Raw genomic sequence first — 22,507 nt, 5'->3', positions numbered from 1 at the left:
ACCTTCCCTAACATCACGGCTGTGCGTCAGAGTTGCACAGAAAATTACATCTATTTTTATATCTACATTGATACTCCACAAGTCACCTTGAGGTGCGTGGTGGAGGGTATCATACACCACTACTAGTTATTTCCTTTCCTGTTTCACCCGCAAATAGACGGAAAAACGACTATATGTATATGACTCCGCATGTACCTTAATTTCTCTTATCTTCGTGGCCTGTACGCGCAGTGTATGTTAGCGGCAATAGAATCACTCGACAGTTAGCTTCAAATATCGATTCTCTAAATTTTATCTACATCTACTTCTACATTTATACTCCGCAAGCCACCCAATGGTGTGTGGCGGAGGGTACTTTACGTGCCACTGTCATTACCTGCCTTTCCTGTTCCACTCGCGTATGGTTCGCGGGTAGAACGACTGCCGTAAAGCCTCCGTGCGCGCTCGGATCTCTCTAATTTTACATTTGTGATCTCCTCGGGAGGTATAAGTAGGGGGAAGCAATATATTCGATACCTCATCCAGAAACGCACACTCCCGAAACCTGGACAGCAAGCTACACCGCGATGCAGAGCACCTCTCTTGCAGAGTCTGCCACTTGAGTTTGCTAAACATCTCCGTAACGCTATCACGCTTACCAAATAACCCTGTGACGAAACGCGCTGCTCTTCTTTGGATCTTCTCTATCTCCTCTGTCAACCCAACCAGGTACAGATACCACACTGATGAGCAATACTCAAGTATAGGTCGAACAAGTGTTTTGTAAGACACCTCATTTGTTGATGGATTACATTTTCTAAGGACTCTCCCAATGAATCTCAACCTGGCACCCGCCTTACCAACAATTAATTTTATATGATCATTCCACTTCAAATGTTCCGCACGCGTACTCCCAGATATTTTACAGAAGTAACTGCTACCAGTGTTTGTTCTGCTTTCGTGTAATCATACAATAAAGGATCCTTCTTTCTATGTATTCGCAATACATTACATTTGTCTATGTTACGGGACAGTTGCCACTCCCTGCACCAAGTGCCTATCCGCTGCAGATCTTCCTGCATTTCGCTGCAATTTTCTAATGCTGCAACTTCTTTACCAATAGTGTTCTTCGGAAAGAGCGTCGCCTTCCTCCCAAGCATTCGCATTTGAGATCCTGAAGCGTTTCCATAACACTTACATGTTGTTTGAACCTACCGGTAAGGAATCTAGCAGCTCGCCTCTGAATTGCTTCGATGTCCTCCTTCAATCCGACGGTACGGATACCAAACACTCCAGCAGTATCCAAGAATAGGTCGCACCAACGTCCTTTACAGGTGACCCAATAAACATAAGTCGATCATTCGCCTTCTTTTCTGTAATCCTTACATGCTCGTTCCACTTCATATCACTTTGCAGCGTTGCGCCCAGACATTTAGACGAAGTGACTGTGTCAAGCAGTACATTACTAATGCATCCGAGCATTACAGGTTTGTTTTACCTACTCATCCACATTAACCTGCATTTTCGCACACTTTGAGCTAGCTGCGACTCATCACACTTGCTTCTCTCAGCAGCATTCTGTGAGTTGCCTTGTCATGCTATACACATTAATTAAACAGATGAGGCAGAGCTCATCACTAGATGTTTAATAACACCCATACCGGAAGGCAACCGATCGTTTATTACACATAAATACGAGATTCAAAGTACAAATCCTTCCAACATCTAAATATTACAGAATTTCATTTTTCGCACACATCTGCATTAACTTCCCTCTGTTTTGTTTGCAGATGTTCACAGTTTATTTTAGGCTGCTCAATTAGGCTGACTGCATGTGGTGTGTTAACATATCTCGGAGCCCCGCCCATGGCTCTCGCCCTCTGAATGACACGAGATGGCCACAGAACTATAGACAATCCTAGCGATCCGATGAAGCGGTGTTTGCTGTCTTAGTGCGTGGTGGCAGGTTTCATTTAGCCCCTTGGCTATGGTACACAATGAATATCTGAAAATCAGCTATCAGTAGTACAGCTGCCTGAATTGTGCCTGCACGCTGCTGCAGGGAGGCGATGCAAGGACAGCCGGCATGTCTGGCCGAACGGTTCTAGGTGGCACAGTCTGGAACCGCGCGACCGCTACGGTCGCAGATTCGAATCCTGCCTCGGGCATGGATGTGTGTGATGTCCTTAGGTTAGTTAGGTTTAAGTAGTTCTAAGTTCTAGGCGACTGATGACCTCAATAGTTAAGTCCCATAGTGCTCAGAGCCATTTGAACCATTTGATGCAAGGACATGAATTGTGTCAGCGCCTTGCTGTTAGGAGGCGACGCAAGGAATGTCGGTCTTGGACGAAGAGGTTCAGGGACTGTTGGGCGTGTGCAGGAGGGAATTTGAGGACATGGGATAGGGGCCATTGACATGAGATACTGCACAACGACCAGATGCGCGCCGCACGAGGTAGCCGATCGGTCTAGGCCGCCTTGCCACAGTTCGCGCGACTCCCCCTGTCGCAAGTTCGAGTCCTCCCTCTGGCACGGGTGTGTGTGTTGTCAAAAGTGTAAGTTATTTTAATTTAGATTTAGTAGTATGTAAGCCTAGGGGCAGATGACATCAGCAGTTTGGCGCCATTTGAACTTACTACCACCACGCAAGTGCGGTGTGGCATCAGTCTTAGATTAGCGAGAGGCTAGGTAGTCGTCACGGCAGCTTGGAACGACGTCACATCGCAGGTGTGAGGTTGCGTTCATCTGTGACGAGACGACCTGGTTGACTGGGACGGTAGATGGGTCTAACAAGTTCAAATGGTTCAAATGACTCTGAGCACTATGGGACTTAACTTCTGAGGTCATCAGTCCCCTTGAACTTAGAACTACTTAAACCTAACTAACCTAAGGACATCACAAACATCCATGCCCGCGGCAGGATTCAAACCTGAGACCGTAGCGGTAGCGCGGTTCCAGACTGTTGCGCCTAGAACCGCTCGGCCACACCGGCCAGCGTCTAACAAGTGAGCATGCTTGATGACTTTAGGAGAGGACTGATGTATTACAGTAGCAGTCACAGGAGGCTTCGAAACATTGTGGTGGAAACTTAGATCTTTCCTCTGAGAAAATCATTACATTAAACCACTTGAGTGATACACATTGAAGTGGCAAAGAAACTGGAATAGGCATTTGTATGCAAATACATAGATATGTAAACAGGTAGAACATGGCGCTGCGGTCGTCAACTCCTGTATAAAACAAGTGTCTGGTGCAGTTGTTAGATTGATTACTGCTGCTACAATCGCAGGTTGTCAATAGTTTGAACGTAGTGTTATACTCGACGCACGAACGATGGGACACAGAATCTACGAGGTAGCGATGAAGTGGGGATTTTCCCATACGACCATTTCGCGGGCGTACCGTGAGTATCAGGAAACCGGTAAAAGATCAAATCTCCGACGTCGCTGCGGCCGGAAAAGATCATGCAAGTACGAGACCAACGACGGCTGTAGAGAATCGTTCAACGGGACAGAAGTGCAACCCTTCCGCAAATTACTGTACATTTCAATGCTGGACCATCAACAAGCGACAGCGTGCGATCCATTCAACCAAATATCATCGATATGGGCTTTCGGAGCCGAAGGCCCACTCTTGTACCCTTGATGACTGCACGACACAAAGCTTTACGCTTCACCTGCGCCCGTCAATCTCTCCATTGGACTGTTGATGACTGGAAACATGTTGCCTGGTCGGTCGAGTCTCGTTTCAAATTGTATGGAGCGGATGGACTTGTATGGGTATGGAGACAACCTAATGAATCCATGGAGCCTGCATGTCATCAGGAGCTGTTCGAGCTGGGACTCGCGGGGACCGTACACGATATTAGAGAGGTGTACGAGTTTCTTTAGCTCTTTAGTATATTATAACTTCAGTAATCTATGTTGGCATAACAGGGGTCTCAGACATGCGGTGGGTAGAAGGTATTCTAACGACAGATATTTTACACGAGCGGAGGAGCCTGCCGCGGTGGCCGAGCGGTTCTAGGCGCTTCAGTCGGGAATCACGCGGCTGCTACGTTCGTAGGTATGAATCCTGCTTCGGGCATGGATGTGTGTGATGTCCATAGGTTAGTTAGGTTTAAGTAGTTCTAAGTCTAGTGGACTGATTGGATTGGATTGTTTGGGGGAAGAGACCAAACAGCGAGGTCATCCGTCTCATCGGATTAGGGAAGGATGGGGAAGGAAGTCGGCCGTGCCCTTTCAAAGGAACCATCCCAGCATTTGCCTGGAGCGATTTAGGGAAATACGGAAAACCTAAATCAGGATGGCCGGACGCGGAATTGAACCGTCGTCCTCCCGAATGCGAGTCCAGTGTGCTACTACTGCGCCACCTCGCTCGGTAGTGGACTGATGACCTCAGATGTTTAATCCCATAGTGCTTAGAGCCAGCCGTCCTGGCGGAGGTTCGAAGTCTCTCTCAGGCACGGGTGTCTGTTGTTCTCAGCTTAAGTTAGTTTAAGCAGTGTCTAAGTCTAGGGACCAATGACCTCAGCAGTTTGGTCCCTTAGAAATTCGCACATTTGAACATTTTTTTACGCGAGGGTGACAAACAAGAATGTGAGTGACAGCGTTTTCGTCACCTGGAAGGCGCTCAAGGGTTTCACCTGCCGACTCTTGGCGCGTGGACCACAGCCTGTGTGAGGGTTGTGCTCTTAGGGTGGTGGTGGGATAGCGTCGGGTGAGGGAGTGAAGGGAGTGCGCGATCCGCTAGCAGAAGGGGAGTCCACATTCGACCTCTCGCTGTTGATTTGGGTGCGGGTCGCTGCGGTCACGGAAGTGGAGCTCGTAGAGGGACTTCCAGTAACCCGACATTGATTCGTTACCAGGCCACTTGGGGCGCTGCAAGCTTATCAGTCCATTATCTCGCTTTCTTATTGACTGATTTTTAGTCTTCCGTGTTTGCTTCCTTTTCGTAGTTATCAGAATCTGATTTCATCACATAGTACTTCGGGGTATGACTTATCTCATGTATGTAATGCATTGTAAGTATGCTGCTCGCATTCTGATTGCTTTCTGCTCGCATCTGTAATATTATGTGGGGTAAATTATCTCATAATTGTTTTTGTTTGACACAGAACAGAAGCTATTTTCATTGCATGGCGTTCCGTGGATTAAGTATATTTGTGGTTGCTTACGAATCTGCCTGTAAACTGCTCGATTTAAATGAACCGTAAGTATATTGCTTTTATTCTACTTTACTTTTAGTTGCATCCACATTTAATGGTGAACTCCATGTTAGCAGGTTTTGACAGTATTGGTATTCAGATATATTACAGATTGTCATGGAATGAGTATGTAATTCTGTTTTGAATGATTTTGGTTCCTATCACTGACTGGCATGCATTTCACAGTGGCTTGCCGAGTATGGATGTAGACGTAGATGAGAAGGCATTATGTTCTGTAGCTTTGGTGACTAAACGATTCTTCCTTGCAAATGCTGAAAATCCGACAGTATCTTCGCAAATGTTTTCACATGCAGATATTACAGACAGGACATTTTAGCAGAAGTCGATGAAACTCTCGGTGGCCTTCATTAAATCCTATATTATGAAAAACGGATGGGAACAAAATAACGTAGAATACGAGGAATATGCTTACGATGCATTTAAATCGTGAAGTTCACCCACGGATTCATAAACAGTAACAAATAGAGATGAATCCACAGAATACCATGCGACGAAACCAGCTTCTGTTTCGTATGAAACAAAAGCAAAATGGAATCATATACCCCACGCAATATTACAGATGAGAGCAAAAATTAAGCAGAATACAAACAACATATTTAGAATATAATACAAAGAGTGCAGTACACTCAAAGAGATCGTAATCAGGAACATAATTTCCGCTAGATAGCAGCCACACATTCGAAATTGCAATACTGAGTTTTACAAGTAAATGTACTTTACCACCAAATCCACCCACAAACTATAAATGAAAAATATTACCATCTAGTACTCATATTTCATAGAAGAAGAAATCGGTTTATAGCGCCTTATTTTTCTGAATTCGAAATTCATTGCTATGTCACTCAGAGCGCTGTTGTCAATCTCTGTTTCTGTATGGGCCTTGCACTTCTGATATTTAGCTGTTGTGTAGCTGCACTGCTCTCTTGCTCGGCACACGGCGCATGCGTGCTGCTACAAATCAATACAGCAGTGTGGGACACTGTGTGCTGGCTGTTCTGCGAGTTAAAATGCTTAAGACAAATAAAGACGTATTCCTACTCCTTCCTTCCTATTCCTTCTACGATGGATGGTGTAGTGGCATTGGATAAGGAACACCAGTAACACCTAACTGGCTACTATCTGTGACGTCACGCTTTTGGTACTCAGTGTATGTGTGATCCATGGCGAGAGTAGTGAGTGTGCAGGCTTCTGTTTTAAAAATATGGACTAGCTTGCATTTTTAAACTCGGATAAACTATTTCTGTTTATGTGTTTGACTCTGAGAATTGTTTTGAAACATACGAGGATTGGAACTTTAATATTTGCAACTATTTATTTACAGCTCGCACAAAATAGATACGTGTTTCAAAGTTTTACTGACCTTCAAAATAGTCACCAGCATTGTGTTCAAATGGTTCAAATGGCTCTAAGCACTATGGGATGTCATCAGCCCCCTAGACTTAGAACTACTTAAACCTAACTAACCTGAGGACTCACTCACAGCCATGCCCGACGCAGGATTCGAACCTGCGACCGTAGCAGCAGCGCGGTTTCGGACTGAAGCGCCTAGAACCGCTCGGTCATAGTGGCCGGCCATTGTGTTTAACCTGTTGCCAGCGATGTGGAAGTTGGAGACTACTCTTAGCAGTGCCAGTTGTGTTGACAGTTCGAGCGGCGCGGTCTATTGCCCGACGAATTTATAGCAGTTCTGAAGCGAATGCCGTGACGTGTTTCCTTCAGTTTAGAAATCGAGTTGAACTCACGAGGGCTTAAGTCAGGGGAGTGCAGTGCACTTATCAGCCCCATCAGTCAAACAAATCAGTAACAGCTTGCACTGTACGTGCTTGAGCACTGTCCTGCAAAATGATGGTCAGGTCCTGCAGAAAGTGTCATCACTTCTGTCTCTAAGCTGTTTATTTATGGAACAGAACCTACGACCAGCTTAGAGACAAAAGTGATGACACTTCCTGTAGGACCTGACCATCATTTTGCAGGACAATGTTCAAGCACGTACAGTGCAAGCTGTTACTGATTTGTTTGACTGATGAGGCTGCTAAGTGCTATACCACCTACTGCACTCCACTGACTTAAGCCCCTGTAAGTTCAACTCGGTTTCTAAAATGAAGGAAACACTTCATGACATTCGCTTCAGGACTGCTACGAATTTGTCGGGCAACAGACCGCGCCGCTCCAACCGTCAACACAACTGGCACTGCTAACAGTATCTTACGACTTCCACATCGCTGGCAACGGATTATACACAATGCTGGTGACTATTTTGAAGGTCCGTAAAACTTTGAAAAACGTATCTAATTTCTACGAGCTGTAAATAATTAGTTGCCGCTATTAAAGTTCCAATCCTCGTATAATTTCTGTGCAACAAATCATAGAAGGTGTGTGGCAGGTCGTACAAAAAAAGTAGTAGCATCCTGTCCAATAAATCTAACCACCCTGATAGGTCAATTGAACCAGTGTAGCTCAGTTTTCCCTTCAGAATTAGTATATTTGTAGAACTTGCTGGGTAAACTTTTTACCCATACACCGCCACAGCGTAATTTTGAGGTAATTGTTAAATATGGAGTTAGTATAATCAATTTGATAGGTCACTTGAAGTCAGCCACAATTATTAGCCACAGTAATTGGGGAATGATCAGTAGTATAGTGCTCAAACTCCGTTTGCTATTATTCTGTCTGGACATTCTTGTACGTTGAAGAGAACACAAGTGGTAGTGTCAGACTGGTCAAGAGGGCATGGAGGACGGTGTGGCTGACCTTGAGATTGACGGACATTTAACGACAATGTAGAGTGCACCAAGTGCAACTATCTGGGCAAAAACTGGCAACAATGCAGAGTGTCTCGAGACTGGTATCCCCGTACTTCTTTCGTGAACAGCGGCTGTGTGTTACGCAAGTACTGTGATCTGTGCACATTCGTAAGATAAACGTGTTTATTGTAAATAAGCGTTTATCAACGTTACAGCTAAAGTATGCATAGTACAGCCCACATTATATGTACGTTTTTTCTGGTCTCAGGAGGCGAAAAATTTTACCAGAGTCTCGTGTTAGTGATTTGACTGTGTGACCTTTCCGCAGGTCTACAGATACTGACTAGTTATAGGATCACATGGTGATGTTGGAGCAGAGCACCGTAGCTGAGTGTGTGGAAGCAGATCAGGTATGTCAACATTACAGGAAGAGAAGGCCTACACCCTACTTAAGCTAATGAAACGTGGTTTATTGCAGTGTGTATTGCGCTTGAGTACTGCAGATCAAACCCATTATGCTGACGGAATAATCCTTAGTTACCGTAAATCATTTGCGGTCTGTTTCTTTCGTCAGTCCAAGTACCTCATAAGTTTGACTCACAAAAAAAAAGTGAAGCGTCCAGAAGAAGAAGAGGAAACGAAATGATACTTCGCGGGCTGAGAGCGTAGGTGATGCTATTAAGGTGATTAAAAAATTATGTCAAATGCACCGAGAACGAGCACAATTTTCAGTGTCACATTGTGCGCCGTCTGGCCTAGATGCATGCACTGATTCGGTTAGGAGACTTCGTATTCCCTCCTGAGGCAATCTGGCCCACAACTGTTGAAACTGGTGCTTGATATCCTAAATACTGCCACTGGGACAAAGTTGACATCCAAGTTGGTCCCACACATGTTCTGTTGGGGACGGATCTTGGGATCTTGCTAACCACAGGAGCTCAACATCACGCAGACAGTTCATAAAGACACGTGCCATCTGTGGACGAGAACTGTTCCACTGATAAAATGCCACCACGATACTGCCGTGTGAGATCTAAAGACATCCATGACAAAGTGTTGTGCTGTCAGATTTTACTCAATTTCTACTAGCATTGATATGAAGTCACGCACAATGGGTCCCCACATTATGACGCCAGGAGTAGCACTTCTGTGTCTCTCCAAAACGTTGGAAGAATTGAACCTATTCCCAACTCACCGCCGCAATCACCGACGAGGGCCGTATACGGTGATGTAGACTGGCAATTCTTTACAGAATACACTGCGATTCCATTCATTAGCAGTCATGCTTCCCGGTTATGATACCACTCCCATCACAGCCGTTTGTGCTGTGTTGTAAAAGGCAGTCTATGCTTGGGACAGTAAATCCCAGGTGGGCTACCATCTGACCATCGGTGCAGGACGACCCAGGATGTTGCAGGGAATTACTGGCGCGTTCTCTAATGGCAGACACAGATGGGAAGGGATAGGATGTGCTTGGTGCATAATGTGGCGATTCTTTCTTATGGTGGTCAGATGAGGTCGTCTGGAACCCTTTCTCATCGTTCATTAGGCCAATTTCATATCCGAACGCCCCACAAAACTTCTTAATGCCCAATTCGACCAGCCGTGTAAATGGACACCCACAATGAGACCGCTGTCAGTGCTGCCAACACTGATCCACACGAGCACACGGCATCTCTGTGTCGTTCAGAGTGATCACTCAACATCTGGAGCTCTTCATGCGCCTTAAGTAACCTATCACGCCTGGTAAAAACACTAATCACGAATAATACTACTGAACCTAAGCGGCCGTTCTATTTATCACAGAGAAGTATACACTAAGGAACCAAAGAAACTAGTACACCTGCCTAATGTCGTGTAGGGCCCCCGCGAGCACGTAGATGTGCAGCAACACAACGCGGAATGGACTCTACTAATGTCTAAAGTAGTGCTGGAGGGAGTTGACAACCATGAATCCTTCAGAGCTGTCGATAAATCCGTAAGACTACGAGGGGGGTGGTGACCTCATCTGAACAGCACATTGCAAGACATCCCAGATATGCTCAATAATGTTCATGTCCGAGGACTTTGGCGGGCAGCGGAAGCGTTTATACTCAGAAGAGTGTTCCTGGAGCCACACTGTAGCAGTTCTGGACGTGTGGCGTGTTGCATTGTCGTGCTGGAATTGCCCAAGTGGACATGAGTAGATGCAGGTGGTCAGACAGGACTATTAAGTACGTGTCACCTGTCAGAGTCGTATCTAGATGTATAAGGGGTCCCACATCACTCCAACTGGACACGCCCCACACCATTGCAGAGCCCCCAACAGCTTAAACCGTCCCTTGCTGACATGCAGGGTCCTTGGATTCATGAAGTTGTCACCATACCAGTACACGTCCATTACCCACCCGATACAATTTTAAACGAGACTCGTCCGAGCAGCCAACACGTTTCCGGTCATCGACAAACCAATGTCGGCGTTGACGGGCCCAGGCGAGGCGTAAAGCTTTGTATTGTGCAGTCATCAATGGTACACGAGTGGGCCTTCGGCTCCGAAAGGCCATTTTCTTCAGTCGTCGTTGGTCCCGTTCATGCAGGATCTTTTTCCGTCCGCAGCGATGTCGGAGATTTGATGTTTTACAGGATTCGTGACATTCACGGTGCATTCGTGAAATGGTCGTACAGGAAAATCCGCACTTCACCGCTACCTCGAAGATGCTGTGTCCGATTGCTCGTGCGCCGACAATAACACCATGTTCAAACTCACTTAAATCATAACCTGACATTGTAGCACCAGTAACCGATCTAACAACTGCGTCAGACACTTGTTGTCTTATATAGGCGTTGCAGCGCCGTATTCTGCCTGTGTACATGTGGCAGCTAACTCTAAGTAAAGATAAATGTAAATTAATACAGATGAATAGGAAAAAGAATCCCGTAATGTTTGAATACTCCATTAGTAGTGTAGCGCTTGACACAGTCACGTCGATTAAATATTTGGGCGTAACATTGCAGAGCGATATGAAGTGGGACAAGCATGTAAGGTCGGATTGAGGGAGGACATAGAAGCAATTCCGAGGCGGGCTGCTAGATTTGTTACTAGTAGGTTTGATCATCACGCGAGTGTTACGGAAATGCTTCAGGAACTCGGGTGGGAGTCACTGGAGTAAAGGAGGCGTTCTTTCTGAGGACATTTAGAGAACCAGCAATTGAGGCTGACTGCAGTACAATTTTACTGCCGCCAACTTATATTTCGCGGAAAGACCACAAAGATAAGATAAGAGAGATTAGGGCTCGTACAGAGGCATACAGGCAGTCATTTTTCCCTCGTTCTCTTTGGGAGTGGAACAGGGAGAGAAGATGCTAGCTGTGGTACGAGGTACCCTCCGGCACGCACCGTATGGTGGATTGCGGAGTATGTATGTAGATGTAGATGTATTTGAATACGCATGCCTGTATCAGTAAATTTGTCGCTTCAGTGTATATATAACTGTTTACACATCTGCAAATGATGTGAACGTGTAAAAAGTGAAACTGGCATCCGACTAGGGCCTCTGGACGCGTCATTCTTTTGTGAGGTGTTGACGCGTTACTTTTTCAGCATACTGCTTCTGGCGCATTCCGTTGCGTTACAGAGGCGTCATTCTTTTGTGAGGTGTTAACGCGTTACTCTTTCAGCATATTGCTTTTGATGCATTCCGTTGCGTTACGGAGGGCGGAACAAAATGAGGCATCTATGAGGTTGTATGTGACACGGAACACCGGCGGCAGCAACTAACAATCCTAAGTTCGAAACTGCATACCCGCACAATGTACACAACGATAGGAAACAGTGGTGCAACGGTAAAGTTTGCGTACCTACCGTATCAACTTAATCATTCTGGGATTAACAGCGTTTAAGATTGACTGTATCGTCCTCGTGAGGCTGTTTTGGAAGATCTTGCGCCCCCACTGCCGGAACGCCTCGTCCGGGTTGCGCTGGCAGTTGACCTCGATGCCGAAGGCGACGGACGCGATGATGTCCGTGGCGTAGCGGGCGCCCACCTCGCGCATCTCCATCACCTCCCCTCGGGAGGCCGGCTCCTCCAGCACGTTCGCCAGTTCTCGACCGCAGTCCACCATCGTCTGCAACAACCGAGGAGCTTAAATCGTTTGCTGTACACTGAGATGACAAAAAGTCACACGATAGCTGTATGCACACGGCGGCTTATTTTGTTCAGCCACACTTTCGGAACACGAGACCAAAGTTTATCATTCAGTTTATTTTCTTCCACAAACAACTGCTGTAAATTGTATACAGGCTGGTCCATTGATAGCGACCATGCCAAATATCTCACGAAATAAGCATCAAACGAAAAAACTACAAAGAACGAAACTCGTCTAGCTTGAAGGGGGAATCCCGATGGCGCTAAGGTTGGCCCGCTAGATCGCACTGCCATAGGTCAAACGGATATCAACTGCGTTTTTTTTAAAAAAAGGAACCCCCATTTTCTATTACATATTCGTGTAGTACGTAAAGAAATATGTTTTAGTTGGACCACTTTCTTCGCTTTGTGATAGATGCCGCTGTAATAGTCACAAACGTACAAGTACGTGGTATCACGGAACATTCCGCCAGTGCGGACGGTATTCGCTACGTGATACATAACCCGTGTTAAAATGGACAGTTTACCAATTGCGGAAAAGGTCGACATCGTGTTGATGTATGGCTATTGTGATCAAAATGCCCAACGGGCGTGTGCTATGTATGCTGCCCGGTATCCTGGGCGACATTATGCAAGTGTCCGGACCCTTCTCCGGACAGTTACATTATTTAAGGAAACAGGAAGTATTTAGCCACATGTGAAACGTCAACCACGACCTGCAGCAAATGATGATGCCCAAGAAGGTGTTTTAGCTGCTGTCGCGGCTAATCTGCACGTCAGTAGCAAAAAAATTGCGTTAGAGTAGGGAATCTCAAAAACGTCCTTGTTTAGAATGCTTCATCAACATCGATTGCATCCGTACGTATTTCTGTGCACCAGGAATTGCATGGCGACGACTTTGAACGTCGTGTACAGTTCTGCCACTAGGCACAAGAGAAATTACGGGACGATGACAGATTTTTTGCACGCGTTCTATTTAGCAACGAAGCGTCATTCACCAACAGCGGTAACGTAAACCGGCATAATATGCACTATTGGGCAACGGAAAATCCACGATGGCTGCGACAAGTGGAACATCAGCGAGATTGGTGGGTTAATGAATGGTGCGACATTATGGGAGGAAGGATAATTGGCCCCCATTTTATCGACGGCAATCTAAATGGTGCAATGCTGCTGATTTCCTAGGTAATGTTCTACCGATGTTACTACAAGATGTTTCACTGCATGGCAGATTGGCGATGTACTTCCAACATGATGGATGTCCGGCACATAGCTCGCGTGCGGTTGAAGCGGTACTGAATAGCATATTTCATGACAGGTGGATTGGTCGTCGAAGCACCATACCATGGCCCGCACGTTCACCGGATCTGACGTTCCCTGATTCCTTTCTGTGGGGAAAGTTGAAGGATATTTGCTATCGTGATCCACCGACAACGCCTGACAACATGCGTCAGCGCATTGTCAATGCATGTGCGATCATTACGGAAGGCGAACTACTCGCTGTTGAGAGGAATGTCGTTACACGTATTGCCAAATGAATTGAGGTTGACGGACATCATTTTGAGCATTTATTGCATTAATGTGGTATTTACAGGTAATCACGCTGTAACAGCATGCGTTTTCAGAAATGATAAGTTCACAAAGGTACGTGTATCACATTGGATCAACCGAAAAAAGATGTTCAAATGTACCTACGTTCTGTATTTTAATTTAAAAAACCTACCTGTTACCAACTGTTCGTTTACAATTGTCAGCCATATGTGACTATTACAGCGCCATGTATCACAAAGCAAAAAAAGTGGTCCAAATAAAACATTCATATTTCTTTAAGTACTACACGAATATGTAATAGAAAATGGGGGTTCCTAATAAAAAACAAAAACGCAGTTGATATCCGTTTCACCTATGGCAGCGCCATCTAGCGAGCCAACCATAGCGCCATCTGGTTTCACCCTTCAAGTTATACGAGTTACGTTCTTTGTAGTTTTTTCGTTTGATGCTTATTTTGTGAGATGTTTGGCCGGTGACTATCAATGGACCACTCTGTATAGGTCATTATTTCATTTTATCTTATTTAAATAATCTTACATCCCATTTACACAGAAATAATCGCTGTTGTTTTATTCCCAAACCTAGCATTAACATCTTCCGTCTCTGGAAATGGAGACACGCTGTAGATGTACTAATTTAACATCTTTGATCGCAAGAAATTTCGCTGTATCTAATGCTGGCGCAACAGGCGAAAACCGATTTGTGAAGTAAATAATAAATACTGTAGAATATTACACCATTTTTGTGTATGTTTTCATTCATAATGTATAAAATCGTCTACCAAGAACTGACGGAAGAGACAATCTGTGCAATAGTCACTACGTTCAAGGCGCAAACTGGTCGAGCTGCATTGCAATAGAAGATGTAAAATTGGTAACAATCAGTCATGTGACTCTCCGCCGTTCATGAAATCCATGGCAGTGAAGTGGTGTGTGTGTGTGTGTGTGTGTGTGTGTGTGTGTGTGTGTGTGTGTGCTTGTGTGTGTGTGTCGGTCGGTTGTATGGAAAGAACGCAGTAAGATGAGCAGTCGTACAGATGTGAAAGAATGACAGGAGTTATCGCGTTTCAACGTGCCCACAAGAACACCGCGAATGAAGCTGTCCGATTTATTAGTGTGTCAAGTAGGACTGTCCAGTGTGTCTATAACGAATTGCGTATCTGTGACAGGTATGTAACGCGACGTAAGAACGAACAATGGTCGTAAAAAGGATCCCAACCGAATGGAACCGCAGCCGGGTAATCACGTGTTGTCATTTACAGTCGGTTTCAATAAATTGCTGCTGTCAGTGGATACAAGTTCTTCTCGACCAGAGTGCGGAGGGAACTGCATGAAAGGGCCATGTGGAGTCGAGTCCACGGAAGTCCATTCCCCACAGGGGCAGGTAACGCTGTACGTCTTCAGTGTGACGAACAACACAGAAGCTGGACACTAGCTGATTGGAAGCGCTTACTGAGGTCAGACGAGTCGTGATTCTGCCTCTTTTCAAATGATGCGAGGCCTCGAGTGCACCAAGGGTCCAATGAAGCTCTTAACCGTCAATTCTCACCGGAATCGTTTCTATGATGTTTCACGTGTATTTTTCGTACCATAACTTGGACCCACTAATTCACTTTACCGTGAACATGAACCAGGATGTATATTTCAACGTTCTCCATGATCAAGTATGCTGTGGACACTCCCGTTTTCCGAGATGACAGCAGCTGTCAGGACTGCATCATACGATCCTGTTTCGACGTTCACGCTTTCGCAGTTCGACTGACCCAGTAAATCACTCGATTTTAAGCGCACAGAAAACGTCGGGAGAAATGTTGGAGAAGCGCGTGAAACGTAGCGATCACCGTTCCCGCAGTTTGGGAGATCTGAGAGAGTTCTACCTGAATCCACTTGGACTCTCTTCCTAGCCGCAGTGGCACGATTATCAAGAGGGGAAGCAGTGTTATACGATGCTCTCGTGGGCGACCGTTTTCTTGCCTGGTGTTCTTGCATTCAAAGTTGCCTGGCAGACAAGATTGAAGGAAGTGAGGCGGCAGCATTTTACTGCAGAGTTAAGAGTACATAGTAATGAAAAAGTGAAACAGATTACAACATGTTGCCACACTAGGCTTAGGATACATATCATTTCGTGCGAGAGCCCCTTATCAACTGAGCTATCTAGACATTCAAACCTGTCCTCTATCAGTACCTATTGACACATGACAGTCTATTGCTGGACTGATGGTCTCATGTATCATTTTCATATTTCATCTATATCAGTACTTTTATAGCAGAGAACATCAGTGATTGTGGAGATTAGGACATCAATCAATATCTTACTTCTCTCTATATACACTCCTGGAAATTGAAATAAGAACACCGTGAATTCATTGTCCCAGGAAGGGGAAACTTTATTGACACATTCCTGGGGTCAGATACATCACATGATCACACTGACAGAACCACAGGCACATAGACACAGACAACAGAGCATGCACAATATCGGCACTAGTACAGTGTATATCCACCTTTCGCAGCAATGCTGGCTGCTATTCTCCCATGGAGACGATCGTAGAGATGCTGGATGTAGTCCTGTGGAACGGCTTGCCATGCCATTTCCACCTGGCGCCTCAGTTGGACTAGCGTTCGTGCTGGACGTGCAGACCGCGTGAGACGACGCTTCATCCAGTCCCAAACATGCTCAATGGGGGACAGATCCGGAGATCTTGCTGGCCAGGGTAGTTGACTTACACCTTCTAGAACACGTTGGGTGGCACGGGATACATGCGGACGTGCATTGTCCTGTTGGAACAGCAAGTTCCCTTGCCGGTCTAGGAATGGTAGAACGATGGGTTCGATGACGGTTTGGATGTACCGTGCACTATTCAGTGTCCCCTCGACGATCACCAGTGGTGTACGGCCAGTGTAGGAGATCGCTCCCCACACCATGATGCCGGGTGTTGGCCCTGTGTGCCTCGGTCGTATGCAGTCCTGATTGTGGCGCTCACCTGCACGGCGCCAAACACGCATACGACCATCATTGGCACCAAGGCAGAAGCGACTCTCATCGCTGAAGACGACACGTCTCCATTCGTCCCTCCATTCACGCCTGTCGCGACACCACTGGAGGCGGGCTGCACGATGTTGGGGCGTGAGCGGAAGACGGCCTAACGGTGTGCGGGACCGTAGCCCAGCTTCATGGAGACGGTTGCGAATGGTCCTCGCCGATACCCCAGGAGAAACAGTGTCCCTAATTTGCTGGGAAGTGGCGGTGCGGTCCCCTACGGCACTGCGTAGGATCCTACGGTCTTGGCGTGCATCCGTGCGTCGCTGCGGTCCGGTCCCAGGTCGACGGGCACGTGCACCTTCCGCCGACCACTGGCGACAACATCGATGTACTGTGGAGACCTCATGCCCCACGTGTTGAGCAATTCGGCGGTACGTCCACCCGGCCTCCCGCATGCACACTATACGCCCTCGCTCAAAGTCCGTCAATTGCACATACGGTTCACGTCCACGCTGTCGCGGCATGCTACCAGTGTTAAAGACTGCGATGGAGCTCCGTATGCCACGGCAAACTGGCTGACACTGACGGCGGCGGTGCACAAATGCTGCGCAGCTAGCGCCATTCGACGGCCAACACCGCGGTTCCTGGTGTGTCCGCTGTGCCGTGCGTGTGATCATTGCTTGTACAGCCCTCTCGCAGTGTCCGGAGCAAGTATGGTGGGTCTGACACACCGGTGTCAATGTGTTCTTTTTTCCATTTCCAGGAGTGTACATAGTGTAATAAGTGCAGTTACACTGAAGAGTCAAAGAAATTGTTACACCTGCCTAACATTGGTAGGACCCCGCGAGCACGCAGAAGTACCGGAACACGACGTGACATGGTCTCGACTATGTATGAAGTAGAGCTGGAGGGAAAGGTATGGTACCAGACGACCGACGCGAGTCCCTTAGTTAACAGCACGATGTCGCCTGTAGCCCTTAGTATAAGCTCGTGACCACATCGGTTGGACCTTAGACGACTGAAAAACCGTGGTCTGGTCAGATGAGTCCCGATTTCAGTTGGTAAGGGCTGATGGTAGCGTTCTAGTGAGTTGCAGAACCCACGAAGTCATGGACCCAACTTGCCAACAAAGCACTGTGCAAGTTGGTAGTGGCTTTTTAATGGTGTGGGCTGTGTTTACATGGAATGGACTGGGTTCTCTGGTCCAACTGAACCGATCATAGACTGTAAATGGTTATGTTCGGCTACTTAGAGACCATTTAAAACCACTCATGGACCTCATGTTACCAAACAACGAGGGGATTTGCAGTTTTTGTGGATGAAAATGCGTCATGTCACCGGACCACAGTTGTTCGCGATTGATTTGAAGAACGTTCTGGACAATTCGCACGTCTGTAGTTGCACAGGTGGCGTAAGGTAAGGCAGAGCTAAGGCACTGGCCTCGCATTCTGGAGGATCTGGGTTTAAGCCCATAACCCGGTGATTTCCTATATTCTGTCAAGGTGGATGTCGAGACAGTTTCGAGGAAAAAGAACGCAGGCAATTTCCTTCGCAAAGCCATCTCCTAACTGAGCTTATGCATCGCCTCTAATGATCTCGTCGGCAGTGGTACATTAATTCGTAATCCTCCTACATGTACACAAATTAGGGCCTGACGACTTCTTAGCTAATGACGAAACTATTAAACCGTTACCGACAGATTAGCCACCACTCGATCGGAAATTACTGGAACTGGTGTGGGGCTTCAAAGCTTTCTGGACCTCAGAAGCTTGCGTCGGAGTTAGATTACTGGGGTGTTCTTTAAGCTAACTACAATTCTGAAATGGTATCCGAAGGTAGAAAGAAAATCGTGAAACATCATCAATAATATGACTAAAATCGAAATAAAGTGGGCTTCACATGGTCATGAAATATGTATTGAGATAAACCTAACGTAAAGGAACAGTGGGCTATTGGTGCTAACAGACAGCTTCCTCACCTGGAACATCATCTTCATTTTTCCCGACGTGAATGTGGGCGACAGCTTCACACGCAACCTCCGCCACTTATTTCCACCCAGCAGGAAAAGGTGTTTGTTCAGAGGATCGCTTTCATCCACTTTGAACCCTCTGTCCTGGAAGGACCAGAAATCCTTTACGAGGATAGTGCGGATCAGATCTGGATCCAGTATCAGCAGACTAGGCCGATTGAAGAAGTACACGCCACCGAAACGCTTGCCTATAACAAATAAGACCTTTAGTTACTTTCAGGTAACAAACAAAAATAATTAGGTATATTTCTTTTAGAATATACGTAATTTATAAGATTTTTAAAATATAACACGGGAATAAACTAGAATGAACACAAAAATACAGGTGTTCCAAAGTGATCTTTACAACATTTTTATAGGTAGAAAAATAGGTTCACACACACCAAATGTTTTGATTTTGTTTTTGCAGGACCAAATCTGACATTCAGCTCTTTCGGACAAGTGACAGGTTCAAACACTATCACGTCCCACCATCGGACAGTGGCACACGAGGTTCAAGGAATCCAGAAGTGTCATGAAGAGGACGAGTTATGGGTATCCGTGCGCGAAATGATGCAGATATGGAACGAGTGCAATCGGCATTCAGCGCGCACACTGATCTCTGTTTAGCGGTTACTAAGATTTTAGGCGTGTGGTGAATACTTCGCCGCAAACCACACCTTTCTATTCATCTCCATTTCTGAAAAATATGTGATCAAAGTTGTAAATATCATTTTGGAACATCCTGTACAATATCTCTCTTCAGCTGTAAACAGCAATTAGAAATTTTTGAAGTCTGCTCCAGTGTTAACTCCAAAAACTTAGTGAATTTTAACATTCCTCGTGTCGTCATTTAGAGCCATCAGGAGTGTGTATCTTAGCCGTAGCGGGACCTGATTGCTAAGACTAAAATACTTATTAGTCACGTGTAATATAGTTTCCAAATTTTAAAACGACATCCTTGAAATTTTGAAACGAGAATATCACCAGTTAGAAACTGTAAATACAAAACTTATATCTATTAGGAATTCATTAGATGAAAAGCATCTCAATTCTTGATAGCTTCACAAAATACTTATTTTCTGTCAGTGGTATGGTTGTGGCAGTCAAACACACCTCTCCGTAGATTTTATCGGTTAAAAGGAGAATAGTATCATTCACGGCACTTCAGATTTATATAAATTTTAGATTTATTTACGGCCCTATGACAGTGCCGAATGTTTACTCTACAGTAGTTGCCAGCAAGTGGAAACTTCACTTTAATTATTTTTGCAGATCTAATGTCATCAAAATAAACAAACTATACGCGGTATAAAAAAATTCTTACCTACTCTCAACACTTTTGAAATGAGGTTACCTTCATTAAAAGTGCTCTCTGGAAACAGCTCTCAGAAAGTTGCAATGCTCTGGAGGTTGTTTTAGACTACTTAATGAAGCGTCATTTGACTAATCTGAGTTTACGTCACCAGCGATCTTCCTTTTGGACCTCCACGCCCATCACGAAGAAAGCATTCCCGGAGCACAAAGAACAACATTTATTTCAAACATGCTAGTCCTAAAAGGAACGCCAATAACTAAGTCGTCTGGGACTTCTCGCAGATGAAACATATTTCCCAGGGAATAGAAACATGTAAAAAACTTGTGGAGAGAAAGCATATTTGCACTGTTTGATAAATTAAACTTGCTAGTTACCTGTCGTTCGTACGGGCTGGTATGTTAACTGTTTTACACTGACGAGCCAAAGAAAATGGTACACCTGGCTAATATCGTATAGGGGTCCCGCGAGCATGCAAAAGTGCCGCAACGTGGTATCGACTCGACTAATGTCTGAAGTAGTGTTGGAGGGAACTGACACCATGATTCCTGCAGGACTGTCCATAAATCCGTAAGAGTGCTAGGGGGTTGAGACCTCTTCTGAACAGTGTGTTGCAAGGCATCCCAGATATGATCAATAATGTTCATGTCTGTGGAGTTTGTTGGCCAGTGGAAGTGTTTAAACTCAGAAGAGTGGTCTTGGAGCCACTCTGTAGCTACTCTGGACGTGTGATGTCGCATTGTCCTGCTGGAATTGCCCACGCCCGTCGCAATGCACAATGAACATTAATGGAGGAGAATGATCAGACAGAATGCTTACGTACGTGTCATCTGTTAGAGTCGTACCTAGGCGAATCAGGAGTCCCATATCACTCCAACTGCACACGCTCCACACCATTACGGAGCCTCCACTAGCTTGAACAGTCACCTGCTGACATGTAGGGTCCATGGGTTCATGAATTTGTCTCCATACCCGTACACGTACATCCTTTCCATACAATCTGAAACGAGACTCGTCCAACCAGGCAACATGTTTCCAGTTATCAACAGACCAATGTCGGTGTTGACGGTCCCAGTGGAGGCGTAATGCTTTGTGTAGTGCACTCATCAAGGGTACAGGAGTGGGCCTTCGGCTCCGAGAGCCCACATCGATGATGTTTCGTTGAATGGTTCGCACGCGGACACTTGTTGGTGGCCCAGCATTGAAATCTGCAGCAATTTGCGGAAGGGTTGCTCTTCTGTCACGATGAACGATTCTCTTCAGACGTCGCTGAACCCCCTTCTTGCAGGATCTTTTTCCGGCCGCAGCGATATCGGAGATCTGACGTTTTATCAGATTCCTGATATTCACAGTACACTCGAGAAATGGTCGTACCGGAAAATTCCCACTACAGCGCTTCTGTGTCCCATTGTTCGTGCGCCGAGTATAACACTCACTTAAATCTCGATAACCTGCTACCGTAGCAACAGTAACCAATCTAACAACAGCGACGGACACTTGTTGTCTTATGTAGACGTTGCCAGGCGCAGCGACGTGTTCTGTCTCTTTAAGTATGTCTCTATTTGAATACGCATGCCTATACCAGTTTCTTTGGCACTTCAGTGTATATTTAGTGTTTACTGGAGAAACATCATCTTGTATTTCATATATTTTCTTAAATTATATTGTGATGGTTTAGTTAGTCATATATTCATAAAAATTTACAAAATCAACGTTTTAAAAATATTTACAGCCGTCAATCCTCTGTTTTAGACAACACATATGCACACCAAGACAAAAAAAAAAAAGGCGACGCATTACGGATTTCCGGATGAGATGGAAATTGAAAGACGTGATGTAGATGTACAGACAAATGATTATAATTTCAGAAACATTGGATGATTTATTCAAGAGAAAGAGTTTAACAAGTTGAGAAAATCAACAACGCGTTGGTCCACCTCTGACCCTTATGCAGGCAGTTGTTCGCCTTGGAATTGTTCGAGAGGGTTGTTGCATGTCCTACTGAGGGACATCGTGGAATATTCTGTCCAACTGGTCCGTTAGACTGTCAAAATCTCGAGCTGGCTGGAGAGCTCTGCCCATAATGCTACATACGTTGTCAATAGGGAAGAGATCCTGCTACTTTGATGGGCATGGTAGGGTTTGGGAAGCAAGCCCTGCTGTAAGAGGGCCGCGGATGACAACGAAAGGTGTCCTGCTATGAAAGGAAAAATAATGGCACACCAGACCATCACTCCTGGTTTTGAGCCGCATGGCGAGCGACGGTCAGATTGGTGTTTTACCGGTGTCCGGGACATTTCCATAAACGTCTTGGGCCTATAACCTCACTGACTGGAGTTTAATTGTCTTCAGTGATGAGTCCCGCTTCGAACTGAGCCCCGACGATCAGCGAAGACACGTCTGAAGATGCCCTAGACAGCAGTGGGATACTGACCTAACTGTCGCCAGCCATACGGCCCGACAACCAGAAGTGATGGTCTGGGGTGTCGTTTCATTTCCTAGGAGGACCCATTTGGTTGTCGTCCACTGTAACCTTACAGCACAGCGGTAGGTTGACGATATTCTACGCCTCGTTTT

At 45.8% G+C, this 22,507-nt stretch overlaps 1 protein-coding gene across 1 annotated transcript in view; it reads right to left on the bottom strand.

The window, feature by feature from the left end:
- The window catches only part of LOC124798304 (cytochrome P450 6k1-like), a 99,293-nt gene that overhangs the window by 38,293 nt on the left and 38,493 nt on the right, over positions 1–22,507 (bottom strand). The window contains exons 3-5 of the mRNA XM_047261640.1: positions 18,586–18,824; positions 11,801–12,054; positions 4,094–4,122 (exon numbers count right to left, since the gene is read on the bottom strand). Coding sequence (XP_047117596.1) covers positions 4,094–4,122; positions 11,801–12,054; positions 18,586–18,824 — 522 coding nt within the window. The remainder of the gene's footprint in view (positions 1–4,093; positions 4,123–11,800; positions 12,055–18,585; positions 18,825–22,507) is intronic.

This window comes from Schistocerca piceifrons, chromosome 5 (assembly GCF_021461385.2).
Source record: "Schistocerca piceifrons isolate TAMUIC-IGC-003096 chromosome 5, iqSchPice1.1, whole genome shotgun sequence".
NCBI lineage: Eukaryota > Metazoa > Arthropoda > Insecta > Orthoptera > Acrididae > Schistocerca > Schistocerca piceifrons.
This window is presented reverse-complemented; position numbering and strand designations above follow the sequence as displayed.